The 17080-nt window shown below is 39.6% G+C and overlaps 1 protein-coding gene across 3 annotated transcripts; it reads left to right on the top strand.

The window, feature by feature from the left end:
* Nucleotides 1–316: 316 nt before the first annotated feature.
* GTSF1 (gametocyte specific factor 1) lies at nucleotides 317–16540 on the top strand. Of its 3 annotated transcripts, XM_059404882.1 has the most exons (10): nucleotides 317–566; nucleotides 815–950; nucleotides 2411–2455; nucleotides 7907–8007; nucleotides 10244–10370; nucleotides 10808–10891; nucleotides 11353–11416; nucleotides 12781–12875; nucleotides 13996–14028; nucleotides 16329–16540. In XM_059404882.1, the coding sequence occupies exons 3-9, from the start codon at nucleotides 2440–2442 to the stop codon at nucleotides 14010–14012; spliced, it is 504 nt and encodes a 167-aa protein (XP_059260865.1). In that variant the 5' UTR covers nucleotides 317–566; nucleotides 815–950; nucleotides 2411–2439; the 3' UTR covers nucleotides 14013–14028; nucleotides 16329–16540. The 3 variants fall into 3 exon arrangements, with proteins under 3 accessions (XP_059260865.1, XP_059260866.1, XP_059260864.1); XM_059404883.1 differs by lacking the exon at nucleotides 815–950; XM_059404881.1 differs by lacking the exons at nucleotides 317–566; nucleotides 815–950 and adding an exon at nucleotides 4573–4724.
* Nucleotides 16541–17080: the final 540 nt, after the last annotated feature.

The raw sequence follows: 17080 nt of genomic DNA, 5'->3' as shown, positions 1-17080 counted from the left end.
CATTGAGCTCTCTCAACTCTGACTCCCTTTAATCTAACTAGGGCATCCTTCCTCCAAGCATTCTTACTACTACTGACGTTTGGATTTTAAGATTCTACAATGTTTGCTCAACGAAAACTAGCTTCCCCTTCCTTGGTTATTTTGGCTAGGCAACTTCCACAAACAAGGCTTCCTCCCAGCCAGCAGCCGACACCAGCCAGTCCCCTTCCCCTGCGCGGTGCCCGTATCTAAGCCCTCATTCTCTTTCCTAAGATGGCCGCCACAAAGCCCCGGGAAGGCTTTGGGTGAGTTTCACCCACGCAAGGCCACTATCATTCCGGAGACCCCACAAGCAGGGGCTGAAATAGGAAAATGGCCCGAGGAAGTGGAACGGGAAGAGTGAGAACTGGCCAAGGCGCCGTGGCCCGGGAAGGCCCGGGAGGGAGGGTCCCCTTGGCTCCCGCGGAGCCTAGACCAGCGTCATAGGAAGTGGGGGCCCCACCCCCTAACGTCAGGGGCGGAAGTGAGCGTTGCTGGGCGCCGATGCGGGGAGAAAGCGGCTGTGGAGAGAACGTGTCTCGACCGAGGTAAGAAAGACGTCCCCGCCTGGCTTGGGGCCTCCACAAACACTCACCTTTAGGGTTCTGGGATACCTTCACCACCTGATGTCTTCCCTTTCCACCAGCCTGTAGCCTTGGGCCTTGTGGGTTCTCAGCACCGCAGCCCCCTCGAGGGCCTCCCTGCCTCCTCTGTGTACATTGTTTTAAGTTAACCACCTTCCCCACCTCCTGTTGAGTCCCATTGCTTAAATCTCCTCTGATTGTTTTGTTTGAAGGAAGAAAAAGGATTGTTTTACCAAGACCCCAGCTCTGTTAAGAGTTTAACCAGTTGCTTCAGACTGCATCCAGCCCCCAAACTTGACTGCATCGCGTAATTTATCCGTTTCACCGCGGTCTAGTACTAGGGAAAAGGTAAAGAATCGCCCGTTAACAGTTTGGTACGGAAGATACTTAAGTGGACACGGCTGAATGATAAAGCTGTGGATTTCAGTACCCTGAATCTACTGTAATTAGTCTTTTTGCCCCCAGAGTTCAGGCTGGCTTTCCGTAAGTTGCTGAATCTCGTGCTGATTGTTCCTCTATAAATACCTTAAAATCAGGGAACATACTACTTGGTTCTTCCTTCCAAACATCTTATAGTTAATGAGTAAGTATAAAGTATAACTAAAAGTTGTCAAAAGGAAAGTTAGAATTTCTTAATCCAGACATGAAAAAAAAATTTTTTTTCCAGCAGTTTTGTTAGTAAATGTTATTAACAAATAGGCTGTGTGGCAGATTACCAAACTAGAGTTCCAGCTGATCACTTGTATTTCCTACCTCAGATTCCAGGGCTGCTTATGTCATAGAATGGGGGGAAGGGGTGTGGAACTGTAAGATGGGCCAAAGGAGAGCTTGCCCTAGAGACAACAACTGTAACCCTAGCTAATTTTCAGAAGTTTCCTATGAGAATGGTCTTCTATAAATTCAGTTTTTTCCCATAATGATTAGTTTATTTAATCACAGTGCTAAATGGGGGGAGATCTTCGGTAGAAGAGGATTCAAACTACAGGATCATTTCTTGTCGTTTATCTTCCACATTTCTGTTACAGACTTGTTCTTTTATTACTGTATTATCCATAAAATGGATAGTCGTTAAGTCCTAACAATCAGAAGTTTTCCCTCAGTGCTTAGAGGAAGTGACTACTAACTGGAGAGATTTAACCTAAAGTCTGTCCATTTTTGTATATGGGATTGGTGGAGGAGAGGGGAGGTGAAGCATCACTGGAGTAAGTGTGACACTTCCTGATCATATTTAGAGAAGTCATAGAACTAGTAAGCTAGGGGTACCTTGTGGTTCAGTAAGGTGACTACCTTCAGCTCAGGTTATGATCTAAGAGTCCTGGCATAGGGCCCCCACATCAAGCTCCCTGCTCAGCGGGGAGTCTGCTTCTCCCACTCCCTACTCCCCACTGCTCACGCTTTCACTCTCTTTCTCTCTCAAATGAATAAATAAAATCTTTTTCAAAAAATAGTAAGCTAGCAATGTCTCTGGGCTTATTGGATGGACTAAGTGCATACTGGTGGACCTAGACTTCCAGCATTCCCAGGTGCCAGGAGAGAGCAAGACTGGCAGCCTGTCCATCCTGTATTTTTAAGAACTTCAGAGGAGAGCTTTAAAAGAGTACTTTATTCCTATGTTTATCCTAAAGTTTAAATAGTAGTACCCTTGTGGTCTTGACTTGGCCCCTTTAATGTTAAATACCAACCCTAATGGATGGTAAACAGTGACAGGTTGTTGTAATGGCACTTAAAGTACACTATCTTATCACCTGAATACACTTTAAATTAGTAGTCCTATTTACTGAACCACTGCTTTTTTTTTCCCCCCTCAGTGCTTGGATTCAGCTTCTTCATTTCCAACATGGAAGAAACTTACAGTATGTATTTCTTACTGTTTTTAGAAAATAAGTTAAATTTCTTACATATAGTTTTATGTCTGACAAGACTCTTAGGGTGTGTTTGGAAAGATTCACATTTCTCCATCAACTGCTGAGGTTGTCTGTGTGGTGGTAGAGAAGTTCCCAAATTTGAAATAAGACACTTGAAATCTATCAGTCTTTGAAAAGGCTACAGCTGGGTCATCTGTGTTAAACTATATTTTTATTAAATGAAACATAATTTCTTAGAACTTCAGTTTCTCCTATTAAAGACAAGGGGATAGTAACTATAACGTCTGTTTTCTATTATGAGGGACAATATGATATTCTTAATAATGCTGATCTACATTGAGTTCTTGGGGTTAAAGAAATCCTATGAAGAGTTCTTATTTCTCAAGTGATTCAAGAATCTTAGATGGCCCAAGAAGTCAGAAGGAAGCTAGCATCTAGAACAATACAAATGTAGAAACAAAAGAGACTGAAAAAATCATTTCATTTAATGTTTGGATTTTACATCTGAGAAAACAGAACCTGGATTAACTGATTTGTCCAAGGTGACATAGTTAGGGAGAGAGTCACACGTTATTCATAAGCAGTGCCACACTGGATACCATAAGGCACTGTGGTTTCTAGATCCTGACCAAATTTAAGGAACAACGGCATCAGTGAGTGGATGAAACTTGACAACAGGGCCTACTTTGTTTCTTACTTTGCTGTATTGTTCAGAGTCTCTTTGGAGTTAATAAGTTCCAACTAAAGGGTATTTTTTTAGTTCCATTCTACCTTCAAAGAATCTTAATCACCGATATTTTTATGGAAATAGTCTTCATTAAATATCTACATCAGAGATTCTCAAACTTGAGCATGCAGCAAGATCACCTGGGGAGTTTGTTAAAACTAGCTTGCTGGACTTAACCCAGAATTTGTATGTTTGGTTGGTTGGTTGGTTTGGGGTTTTTTGTGTGTTTTGTTGTTGTTGTTGCTTACCCCCAGAATTTCTGATTTAGAAGGTCTGGGGCTCAGGAATTTGCAATTCTAACATGTTCTCAGTTGAGGCTACTGATCTGAGGACCACACTTTGAGAATCATTGATCTAGAAAACTGATTCTCCTTGGTCTGCCTTAGGGCTCCCTCCCCTACCTCCTTAGTTTTTCTTAAGATATATTAATGTAGGCCACCTGGATGGCTTAGTCGGTTAGGTGTCTGCCTTCAGCTTGGGTCATGATCCCAGAGTCCTGGGATTGAGCCTTTTATGGGGCTCTCTGCTTGGTGGGGAGCCTGCTTCTCCCTCTGCCCCTTTCCTTGCCTGTGTGCTCTCTCACTCTCTCTCTCAAATACATAGGGGAAAAAAAAATTTTTTTTAAGAATTTTTTTAAGGTTTTATTTATTCATTTAACAGAGAGGCCTAGTACAAGCAGGGAGAGCAGCAGGCAGAGTGGGAGGATGAGCCAGGAGCCGGATGTGGAACTCAATCCCAGGACTCTGGGATCACGACCTGAGCCGAAGGCAGCCGCTTAACAAACTGAGCCACCCAGGTGTCCCAATAGGCAAAATATTTTAAAAAGATACTTTAATGGGGGCACCTGGGTGGCTCAGTGGGTTAAAGCCTCTGCCTTTGGCTCAGATCATGATCCCAGGATCCTGGGATCAAGCCCTGTATCGGGCACTCTGCTCAGCAGGGAGCCTGCTTCCCCCTCTCTGCCTGCCTCTCTGCCTACTTGTGACCTCTCTCTCGCTCTCTCTCTGTCAAATAAATAAAAAATATCTTTAAAAAAATTTTTAAAGATACTTTAATGTAAACCTGGAATTCCATGTGACATAGGTAGATTTATATTTATTCCTAGAAGCTTACTACTCCATTAAATTAGAAAGCAACAACTCCTCTTTATGTCTCTCATTCTTTACTTTTTTCAGCCATAATTTTTTTTCTTAGAAAAATATCACCTGGAAGTTGTTAGAAATGCACAATCTCTGGGCCCGGTCCCAGACCTTTTGAATCAGAATCTGCATTTTAACATAGTCCCCAAATAATTTAACACTGCCCTAGGATATACTTGATCTTCTTCCCAAATTGACCTTAAACTATAATATTTTTTCTTTTTATTTATTTATTTGAGAGAGAGAGAGAGAGAGAACATGAGATGGGAGAAGGTCAGAGGGAGAAGCAGACTCCCTGCAGAGCTGGGAGCCTCGTGGGAGACTCGATCTGAGCACTTCCGGGATCATGACCTGAGCCGAAGGCAGTTGCCTAACCAACTGAGCCACCCAGGTGTCCTTCAACTATAATCTTAATCTGATCTAAAGCTCTCCAGCTTCTGTTTGGGACTGTACCTCTTAACTGATGAAACTTTTGTCAGGTCTCCCTTCCTATTTCTTTTTTTTTTTTTTTTTTTTTTAAAGATTTTATTTATTTATTTGACAGATAGAGATCACAAGTAGGCAGAGAGGCAGGTAGAGAGAGGAGGGGAGGAAGCAGGCTCCCTGCTGAGCAGAGAGCCTGATGCGGGGCTTGATCCCAGGACCCTGAGGTCATGACCTGAGCCGAAGGCAGAGGCTTTAACCCACTGAGCCACCCAGGCGCCCCACCCTTCCTATTTCTATGAAGTTTCCTCCATTTCTCCCCCTGGGTTTCAGGCCCTATCAAGGTGTGAGAAACGTCTGAGTCTGTGGTTTTGGAGAGAGTTTGTCCACAGGGCCTACTCTATTTCTGCAATTAAGTTGTATTCCCCAAAAGCCAGATAGAATTTGTGATGAGCAGTTTGATAGTACTTATTACAAGTACAAAGTATTTGTTACTTTAAATGCACCTAGGCCTCAATGCAGTGCTTTTGGGTATCTTCCCAAAAAAATACTCCTAGAACACAAGCATTTACCAGATTGTTAGTCACAGCATTTTATATAACAGTAAAAACTGGAAATGACCTCTAAATGTCCATCAGTAAGAGAAATTATTAAGAATCCATGGCACATGGGCACCTAGGTGGCTCAGTTGGTTAAGCAATTGCCTTCAGCTCTGGTCATGATTCTGGAGTCCCAGGATCAAATCCTGCATCGGGCTCCCTGCTTAGTGGGGAATCTGCTTTTCCCTCTGACCCTCTCCCCTCTGGTACTCTCTCTCTCTCTCTCATTCTCAAATAAAATCTAAAAAAAAAGAAAAAGAATCCATGGCACATCCATATGCAGCACTGAAGTATTCCTGTTTGGTTTGGTTTGGGGGTTTTGGTTTGTTTTTTTAATATTCTTTTTATATCCTGACATAGAAGGAGCTCCAAGATATATGAAGTTTAAAAAAAAAAAAAAGGCAGGCACCTGGCTGGCTCAGTTGAAGGCAGATACAACTCTTGATCTCAGGGTCATGAGATCAAGCCCTACACTGGAGGTGGAGATTACTAAAAAATATAAATAAAAACTTAAAGAAAATAAACAAATAGCAAAATAGGTACAGGAAATCCTGTCACATGCTACAATATGGTTGAACCTTGAGAACATTATGCTAAATGAAATAAGTCAGTCAAAAAAATACCTACACTGTGATTTTACTTACATAATGTATCTGAAATAGACTCATAGAAACAAGAAGTGGAATTAGTGGTTGCCAGGGATTGGGGAGAGGAGAGAATGGGGAATTATTGCTTAATGGATATTGAGTTTCAGTTTTGCAAGATGAAAAAGTCTGGAAACTGGTTGCATAACAATGTGACTATACTTAACACTGTCAAACTATGCACTTAAAATTAATTAAGACATTAAGTTATATGTTATGTATATTTTTGCCACCATTAAAAACTTTTAATTAAAAATAAAATAAAAATTTTTTAATCTAGAAAAACAGTTTAGAGCTAACCTAAGTTACCAGAGGCCAAGAAATAAAACATTATGGTAGGAAGTCATCATTACCAACTGTGATATATGTCACTGTATGGGCAGCATAATGTGTATGAATCATAAGGTATGTCTAGTCTGTCAGCTGGTGACATGGCCTAATATTTGCTCATGATGGAAAGGATTAAATGAAGGGAAAGTAATAAGAATTGTATCTGTAAACTGTCCCTGGGTGTCCTGAAGCTTCAGAAATGTGAAAAAATTGCTGGTCAGGATGAGCCTGGTTGGCATAATAAACTTGCTTGTCCTCTAAGACTTTTCCTTCCTATTCATTCTGTCCTTCAGATCACCTTTCTGGCTCATTTGCATCACGATCATGGTTAGCAATTTATTCCATGTTTACCACTCCTCCAGTGAAACTGTCTGTTTCAATTCCCCACTGGCTTCTGATTCTCATAGCAGTCTCCTGGTTTATAAGCTCCTTATCAAATGTGAATTGTTTATCTTATTTCATTTTTATCTTTGCCTTCAATGATGGTAACAGCATTTTATTAGGTCACCTTTTGTCCCCATAATATATTGAGAATGTGTTTAACCATTTAATTTCCCTTCCTTAATCAAGCTTGCTAAAATTTGTAAAGCCTACGTGTAGCTTTACACATTTAGAGAAACTTGTTTAGTAACTATAGAGATGATTTCTGAAAGTATAGTCTTCTAAGGGAAGTTTTAAGTAGAATGATCTAGGTTAGAGGCTTTCTTTCACAGAGCATCCCCATATGTCTGCAGTTATCTTAAACTTAGCACATTCTGTTTTTACAGATTATTTTTTCATCTGTCTAACTTGATAATCACTAGATTCAAGAATTCTCTGATTTTTTTCTCATCTGTGTGTCAAACTATGAAAAATAAAACCACCCTATCTGATAAAGGTATTGGTTTCTTTTGAGAGGTATCGAGCGTAATCAAGATCAAGAACTACTTACAGTAATAAGTCCAAGCAGACAGATGAAAAAGAAATCATCTATCAAGCTTCCGTAGAGCTTATAACTGATCTTTTTTCATGTCATAGCATACTAGTAAATAGGCAAGAATGCTGGCAAAGGGGATTAATTGCCCTTAACTTGCCCTAGAAATGACTGGTGGGGACAGGAGGCATGTGTGCACAGGTAGCCTGCATCAATATATGGGCACACCATCCATTCCAACTTTAGCATACTGGTTGAGAGGCTTTGGTTAGGCGAGCTAGAGATAAGAATGACCCTGAATTAGCACTTCTAGGAAGAAAAAGAGGATATCATTTCATGTAACTTTATTATTCTTTTCATTGTTGGTTACCTTTAGTGTAAAACAAATTTATATACAACTAAATACGAGCCAAGATCCTATCCCGTGATAGCTTGTTTTGCTGTACTTAGGAAGATTTGTTGGTAATACAGTTTTATCTTGGAGTTATGTTTTCATGTTTAAATGTTTAGTCACCCTTTTTTTTTTAAATTCCAAGTTGTTGTGAAGACTGTCTTGTTCTATTCTTGTAGACTCTGTTGAAAAATCCAGTGTGCCTGGAATACTGTGGTTTTACAAAGGCTTAAAGCTTAAGCTGTATGTTTATCCTTCCCTTCTCTCTTTCAGTCGATTCCCTGGACCCTGAAAAGCTATTACAATGCCCCTATGATAAAAACCACCAGATCAGGGCCTGCAGGTTTCCTTATCATCTTATCAAGTGCAGAAAGGTAAGACATTATTTTCATAATTTTCCTTGTAATGACCTCTTGAGTTCTTTTAAAAAGCCAAATTTTGAAAGTATCATATAATTTTAGCAAAAATGTTTTAATTTAATGCCAGACTTGGTTTGGGCATTAACGCTTCTGTGTTAAGTGCCAAATTTATAGAAATGAGTCCATTTCTTTGGGTACATACGTGTTTTCTTGTTTCTGTTTTTTTCTACCTAACTAGTGACAGAGCGTCCTCTATATACTCTTCTCACACTTTATAAAACAGAAGAAACAGTAATGTTGGCTAGCAATGAGAAATCCCTTTTGCCTTGTGAATTCTATGTGTTCGTTGTCCTGATAAGGTTTGAGTGCCATAATACATTTATCTTTATTTTTGCTTGGAATTTTTAGAGAAGTTGAGCAGCTAGAGGTTAGATTATTCCTAAAAATAATGGTTTCTCCAAGTTTCAGTCTTTAGTTGAAGCATCTTTTGGTGGGGGTGGGAGACAACTAGGCAGAGGTTTTTTTTTTTCTGGTCACTCTTTTGTAGTCTTAGATGACATAAACTACTTTAAAGCTAGCAGACTAATTGAGGCACTTTGTAAGGATTGTTAGAATACAGATGTCAGATACAAAGGCCAAAGGTCTGCAGGATTTATGCTTGGACAGCATTTTTGGTATTTAATCCAAACTCCATATAATTCATGTATGCATTAACATCCTTTAAAGTGTGTTCTTTTGCATTCCTAATGACATGATTATGATGCCATTGTTGATCATTTCTCCAGCTCTTTTAAATCTCTAGAGCAAAGATCCCTTAAATTTGCACCTGGATAATGTGGGCCCCCAGATCCCACCACAACTTCTTCCCCTAGGATTGCAAACATGTCCCCAAGGACAAAGGTTGGGAAAGAAAACCAAGCAATAAAAAGACATTTTCTTTAACTCACTTTTTTCCTTTGTTGAGGGAGCAAGAAAGCATGTGCACTTTGGGGGGAGGGGAGGGAGGAGCAGAGGGAGAAAGAGAGAGAAAGAGAATCTTGGGTAGTCACCATGCCCAGCTCAGAGCCCAACCCAGAGCTTCATCTCAGGACTATGAGATCATGACCTTAGCTGAAATCAGGAGTCAGATGCTTAACCAGTTGAGCCACCCAGGCACCCCTTTCACTCCCCTCTTCTAAACCTCTTAATCTTTGACCGCAAACCTCTCTGCACTGGAAAGCTCAGTATCCCTTATGAAAATCATGGAGGTAACTGCCCTCATAATTTTCTTCATCCTCTGTTTTTTCTTCGTGTCCTCCCACTTCACATTATTTTTACTCTTTTGAGTATAATTTGTGATAAATGTTTTGTTCCTTCTAATAAATCAACTTCTTAATACCTAATATGCTTCCTGTAGGATTTGGGTGATATTAGCACTTTGGTTTTTTTTTGTTTTGTCTTAAAGTAAAGAACTTGATCAGCAAGCAGCCTCTCCCATTTGGGCTTTTCCTTTATGAAATAGTTGAAATAAATGTCAAATTTTCCACAGCACCATTTCAGGCACCATTACTTTAAATAAGTATCCCTGTGTTAATCTGAAAACTCCTCAGCCAGCTTCTTCTAGGGCTCCCTCCCCACAGCTGTTTGCCAGCACTATTGCATAGCGGTAGCAGGGCTGGACTGCAGTACGGACTAAGAGTAGGTTTTCTTGTTACTGTTTCCTGAATATCACCCTTCAGAGACATCCAGAGAGTTCCACCATTACAGGCTGTTCTGCCAGTCTTGGGACCCTGAGAAATGTGGTTCAAATACCCAATCCTGGGGTGCCTGGCTGGCTCAAGTCATTAAGCGCCTGCTGCCTTCAGCTCAGGTCAAGATCCCTTCTCCCTCTCCTACTCCTCCTGCTTGTGTTCCCTCTCTCACTGTCCCTCTCTCTGTCAAATAAGTAAATAAAATCTTAAAATAAATAACCAATTTTAAATTCACTATTTACTTCCTTATAAAAGTCACTGTGAACTCAGTATCTGTGTTGTCGGTCTCTATGAACATAATAAAGAAGCTTACATTTTGATGAGTTTGAGGTCATCTGTACAGTTTGTGTAAGTGAGAAATAATTCATTCCCTCTTAATTTTCTACCATGAGTTTACCTACCACAGTTAAGCGGCAAGTTTATTGCGAGATTTTAGGGGAGTCATTTATAGAGTAAGGCTAGGCCACTCCCTTTGAATCTGAAGAGAAAGAATTGACAGACCCCTTAATTTTTTTCCACAGAATCATCCTGATGTCGCAAACAAATTGGCTACTTGTCCCTTCAATGCTCGTCACCAGGTTCCTCGGGCCGAAATCAGTCATCATATCTCAAGCTGTGATGATAAAAGTTGTATTGAGCAGGATGTTGGTAAGACTAGCTGAAAGGTTTCCATCTTACAGGTTAGCCCCTTCCGATTTGTATTACGCTGCGTTGTCAGCTTGATTTTTGGCTTTCATCATTTCAGAAGAATAGTACCTTTCTGCCCTTGAGTATTTTATCTCATCCGTAAAAGGTTGTCAGGCTGTGTTTATCAGACTGCTTTCTCTTCTGAACAACCTGATCCATCTTACCAATTTATCTAAAAATAAAAATCCTTTTTTGCCGTAAATATGGTAAACATTCTAGTTTCTGCTTTTTCTTCTGTCAGCAAGGGGATAAGACCTCTGTTTAGCTTTCATAGCATCCATTTTTCAGAAACAAAGACCTATTAGGCTACCCTGAAAGCTTTTAAGCCACTTAACCCCTTTAAAAATAATAACCTGACGATGTCCCCTTCTTACATCAGAATCCTTATTATCTTGCAGTCAACCAAACCAGGAACCTTGGACAAGAGACTCTGGCTGAGAGCACATGGCAGTGCCCTCCTTGCGATGAAGATTGGGATAAAGGTGGATTGTACCTACATCTTATTTTTCATAATGTCTAAATCTCAAGTCATTTAGTTTAGGCAGAAGGAAGATTTTCCTTTTTTATGAGCATCCCATGTTCAGAACGCCTTATTATTTGTATTGGGCCCCCAAATGAGCACATTTGTATCACTGTGCAGGCATGTGGAACAGCCTATCCCTCTCGATTAGAAAAAGCACTTCTTTACAACTGCCTTTTTCCATAAATTGTGTTGTACCATCTGTGTTTGGTTGTTACTGGGCATGTTTATTATTATTTATGTTGCTTGCATTTATATCCTTCAATTAAATTCCTGCTACTGTGTCACTTCGGCAGGTACTTGATCAATTTTTACTTGCTTCTCTAAGCTTAGGTGTATTATTTCCCAACTTACAGATTCAACTAGCATAAACTGGTGTTTTACCTAGGGATGCCACAAACTATGTCTTGCTTTCTTTGGCAGATCTGTGGGAACAGACCAGCACCCCATTTGTCTGGGGCACAGCCAACTACTGTGGCAACAACAGGTAAATGAAATAGGCTCATTCCCAGCACTGCCTCCCAAAATCTAAGTGCTCTGGTACCAAAAGAAGCCACCAAAGCATGGTTTGGTTTCTTTCGTTAATGATGTTACTTGGTGGTAACTTAGATAGTTTTGATGGGTTATTTTTTTTTTCTTTATTCCTCAATTCATAAAAAGGCCACATGGTTTGTGTTAATCCCTGTGGGAACACAGAAATACTAGTTTACAGTCTAGCAAGGGAGACAGTGGCACCAGACATTCTTATGTCTAAGTTGGGTTTTTTGCGGAGTTGGCACTATTTTAATGCTTTGGAAAATATTCTCCAACGACACCTCTCTGGGTAATTAGTGTCTAAGGAAAAATAAACTTAAAAGTTCTTAATTTGAAATTGGGCAAGCCAGAGTACCTATTGGATAGGGAAGAAAATGCATCTCCTCTGATTTTGTATCTAAGTGTGGGGCTTGAACTCATAAGCCAGAGATCAAAACCTGATCTGAGATCAAGAGTCAGATACTTAACCACTTAACCGACTGAGCCACCCAGGCACCCCTCTATCTAACTTAAATCTATGAGATTTCTCATTACTACTTCATCTTCAAACCTTAAAAGATCAAGTTTCAGGGATGCCTGCGTGGCTCAGGTCATGATCCCAGGGTCCTAGGATCCTTGCTTGGAGGGAGCCTGCTTCTCTCTCCACCTCTGCCTGCTTGTGCACGTGCTTGCGCTCTCTCTCTCTCTGACAAAGAAATAAAATCTTTAAAAAAAAAAAAAAAAAAAGATCAAGTTTCAGATATTCAGAGATGAGAATATTTATGGATCAGAAAACAAAGGAATGAGATGCGAGACTTCCATTTTTTTCCCCAAATAGAATACTTACCAATTTTTATTTCTTAGCTCCAAAGATGAGTTGGTAATTGTACATGTACCTTATTTTGTGTGTGCACTAAGATGGAAAAACTTAAAGATGAATTTTAATAGTACAGTATTAATTTTACCTCAGTTCTGTGAGATTTGTTGCCTTTGGCTTGGTTGTCTTGGCATTTTATTTTGTCTCTTACATTTATTGAGTGAGCTGATGAGCCTGTCATACAGCTGAACAGTAGATGGCATTGCTGTTTATCTCAGTTTCTGGAAAATGAAAATGGTGAGACCCATCTTAATGCTTGTACAAAACAGTGAGCTTTTCAGAGAAGTAGTAATCATTCTAATTGCAAGAATGTTTTGATGGAAATGTGTTTACATTTCAGAATGTAATTTGCTGTTTTCCCCCAAATTACAAAAAACACATTTTGATTGTCTTGTGTGTGCCTGCCTGAGGAATGTAGATATGCTGGCAAAGGCAAATTTGTCTTTTTTTTTTTTTTGTAGCCCTGCAAGCAACATAGTTGTGGAACATAAGAGTAACCTGGCTTCAGGCATGCGTGTTCCTAAGTCTCTGCCATATGTTCTGCCATGGAAAAACAGTAAGTGAAATAAAGGCAAGATGCTTTTACTCTTTTCATTGTGCTGAATACAGTTGGTTTTGATTCTTCAAAGACATATTCAGTGTGAACTCATTACCTCAGATGACCCCAAGAGTGAGTACCTCCTCAGATTTTGCATTCTGAGCACCTCACTCCACCCTAGTCCCTGCCCCAGTTAGTAGCAGGAAATTATGAATAAGAAAATACAAAAAAAATTCCAAAAGAATATTTTCAAACCGGACGGCCGCTGACATCAAATACCTTGGGTAAATTTGGAGACAGTGAAAAGTCTACTGATATCGGGTAGTAGGAATTCATCGCTGACACTCAAAGTATAATATCAGTAGAAACTGGGATTAGAAATTGTATTGCAGAGAGCTAAAAGGAAATGAGGAGAAAGAAAATGTAAGTAACAAGTTATAGAAACTAGCATAAGAAATTTCTAATGTCTTCCCTGGATATCAGAGGCTGTGCCTAGTAAATAGGTACTAAATTCATATCATATCACCCTGATAAATTCCCACATATGGAACACCCAAAATACTATCATTTTTATTTAATACAAACTTTCCTAATGTTGCCCTCAAATGCAGATTCCCTTGATTCAGTGTGTGCTACTGTTTGACCTAATTTTTTAGGTGGCTAGAGGACTTCCTTTAAAATATTTTCCTTGGGGCACTTGGGTGGCTCAGTGGGTTAAGCCTCTGCCTTCAGCTCAGGTCACGATCCCAGGGTCCTGGGATCGAGCCCCACATCAGGCTCTCTGCTCAGCGGGGAGCCTGCTTTCTCCCCCCCTAACCTGCCTCTCTGCCTACTTGTGATCTGTGTCTGCCAAATAAATAAATAAAATCTTTAAAAAAAAATAAAATATTTTCCTTTGGGTACTTGAATTTCCCTAAAAATGAGATCACCAAATCATATGCCTAAAGGCTTAATAGGTAATAAAGTATTCTTTTCCATGCTCTTGAACAGAATCCAATCACTAATTTTAAATTCTTTCACTTTTATATTGTAATTCAGTATACCCCAAGAATAAGTCATTTGTGTTTAGTAAGAATAGGGGAAGGAGTGAATTTCAATTGTCATGGTGTATTTATTTTGAAATATTTCTACTCCATAGATGGAAATGCACAGTAACTGAATATCTCATCAAGTAAGTGTTTCAGTTTTATTTCTCTATCTCTTCAGATAGTAGCAAGATTTAACTGGACATAAAGCAATTCGGGTCCAATTTTCTTTCAGATTATGGTATCAAATTAAAGCTTTGTGTGTGCCTGTGTTTTTTAAGTATATAGCTTCTGTTATGGCTCTAATGAATAAGCATTTACTGGTTAAATTAGAATTCTGTTAACATGCCAAGTTGTTTTCCCTAACGTTAGTACACACTGCCTTTTTCCTTTTTCTTTTTCTTTTTTTTTTTTAATCAAAGTTGCATTCTAGATCTATCATGCCTTTTTAATGGACTGAGATTAATCAGACAGCTGTGCTTCACTGCTCTGCAATTCTTCCCCTGTGCAGTACAGTTTAACACTCAGCAAAAAATTCATACTCTTTTTAATGAGCAGTTAAAAGTTTGGGGTCTCTAAGAAGCTTGCACTGTTGATCTTATCTGAATATTTGATTTCGCAAGATCTTACAAAATCTGTATGAAGAGCCTAAAATCTTTCACTTTCTAAAGATGAAACCTTTCCTTGAGGTAACCCTATGTGACTATGGAAGAGCCAAATTTGATTCTTCCAATGCTTTTTTGGCTGAGGTTGCTCAGCCGTATTGCTCCTGCCAAAAGGAATATTGTTAGGCTAGGAAAGAGACTATGTCCTCACTGTCTTGCAGATAGTAAGCCCCCTGTGAATATTTATTTAAGGAGTGAGTAATTGGCCTCTTGCCTTCCAGTTCATTCACTTCCTCTGGGCAGTGAAGCAGATGGATCTCCAGTGAGTTAGGGTTCATTTTATACCTAAACTGATGTTTCTCCTGGTGGGAAGCAGAAAAGAGATTCTAAAACCAAATACCCCTTAACTATGGACGATGATATTTATGGGTTGCTTCTAGGTGCTAGCCATTTTTCTTGGTACATTTTGTAAAATTGTTAAATACATGAAGAACCAGAAAATGGGATTTGGCCCCAGAATGGAAAGAGACAGGACAGCACTGGGGTGTGTCAGGAAAGCACACAGCACCTGGATAAATGGTGAACTTTGAATCCTTCTCCAACACACTGCCCAAGACACTTGGTTCTCATATAGTACGGATTACTACCTAATACAAACGGTCTGGGAGCATCTCGCTGGCTCACTCCGGAAAGCATGCAACTCTTAATCTTGGGGTCATGAGTTTGAGCCCCACATTGGGTGTAGAGATTACAAGAAATAAATATTCTAGGGCACCTGGATGGCTCAGTCAGTTAAGCAGCCAGCTCTTGATTTGGGCTCAGGTCATGATCTCAGGTTTCTGGGATCAAGCCCCACATCGGGCTCTCTGTTCAGCGAGAAGGCAGCTTCCTTCTCCCTCTGCCCTGTCCCCACTCGTACATATGCTCATGGTGTCTCTCTCTCTCTCACTCTCAAATCTTTAAAAAAAAAATAAAGGTGAAAGCCTAGGAGAAACTTCTATCTCTAATACCTAAGACTTGACATCTTCTCTCCTTGGGAACTTTTCACTATTAAACCCGTTACATGCTAAAAATGTATTTTCCTGTATAATCTCTGAGGAATCAGGAGAGAAAAATGATCCTAGGTTAGGTAACAATCCTTAAACAGCCACAGAATTTTTTATCCTCTTAATAAAAATAAAGTATCATTTTTTGAATGCCAGTTGTTACAGAATTCTCTAGCTTCTTTGGAAAGACACAAAAGAAATAGAATATAGGATTTATCCCCTTAAGGAACTTAAGTGTTGGTGGAGATTTTTTTGAATGCACATACATGAACAGGGTTTGTTCACCTTGCACTTGATATGCTTTATCTCATTATGTTTTTATCAACAAATCTACTTTTTACTAGATAAATGTCTTAAAGCAGGTGATGTCATATTAATTTTTATTCCCCTAATGTATGTTGTAACAGCTCAAAAAATGTAACTGAATTAATGAGTAGATAGAGCATATGAGAAGAGAAAAAGATCAATATACGTTAGCTGAAATTAATCCACAGTTGTCTGGAGAAGTCAATTGTATGGATAGTCCTGATTTACTTCTCGGTCGTGAAACTGGTGACACAGGATTGTACAGTGATCTCTTTGTAGAATGTTTTTGATTCAATTAACAAGTTTCTTAGTGGTACTGAAGAGCTAAGCGTCAGAAGGTACTTGCTGTTCTGCAATAAGCAATGTCAGATTCTTCAGCTGACTAATAGATGTTAATCAGGTTGTAGTTATATGGCCTATTATCAGATGTGGTTGGTGTTTTTATCACTGAAAGGAACTAAGAACTTTTTTTCTCTCATTTCCTTGCAGATGCCAGACCCTAGAAGACTCTTGCTTCTTCCTGCCACCAATGGGTTCTTCATGGTTTTTCCTCCTAATCTAATTATAGAAAGATAAACTGTCTGTGACTTTCAAACTGACAAGTACCTTTTTTTTTCTTCCCCGCTTTGAGTCTTCACTCATTTGATGCAAGAAAAGAACCCTCAAACTCAGAACTGTTTCAAATAAAGCATCAATATAGATAGCTTGATAGTTTGGTTAAGTACCTGCAGCCCAAGATCAGAAATCACATCCCATTTCACATTAATGAAGCATAATTATTTAAAGTTATCTTAAGGGGGCGCCTGGGTGGCTCAGTGGATTAAGCTGCTGCCTTCGGCTCAGGTCATGATCTCAGGGTCCTGGGATCGAGTCCCGCATCGGGCTCTCTGCTCAGCAGGTGGGGCCTGCTTCCCTTCCCCTCTCTCTGCCTGCCTCTCTGCCTACTTGTGATCTCTCTCTGTCAAATAAATAAATAAAATCTTTTAAAGTTATCTTAAGGATCCAGCTAAAGCAGGCAAGAAACTTGGGTTGGAAAAAGTAACTATGTATTTGTGTTACACATAGATTCTTTTAAAATTTATAGGAATGGTCCTTTTTTTATCAGTACATCTCCTTATCCAGAGTCTTCAAGACATTGATAGCATTTAGATAGGAAAACACCCCATTCTTGTTTAGAATCTTTAGAACACCTTGCTCCCTGCGTATTTCCAACCTAGAGCAGGTTTCTTTTATTTCTTTTG

This window comes from Mustela nigripes, chromosome 6 (genome assembly GCF_022355385.1).
Source record: "Mustela nigripes isolate SB6536 chromosome 6, MUSNIG.SB6536, whole genome shotgun sequence".
Taxonomy (NCBI): Eukaryota; Metazoa; Chordata; class Mammalia; order Carnivora; family Mustelidae; genus Mustela; species Mustela nigripes.
Note: the sequence above shows the minus strand (reverse complement) of the source record. Positions and strands in the feature narration are given on the sequence as shown.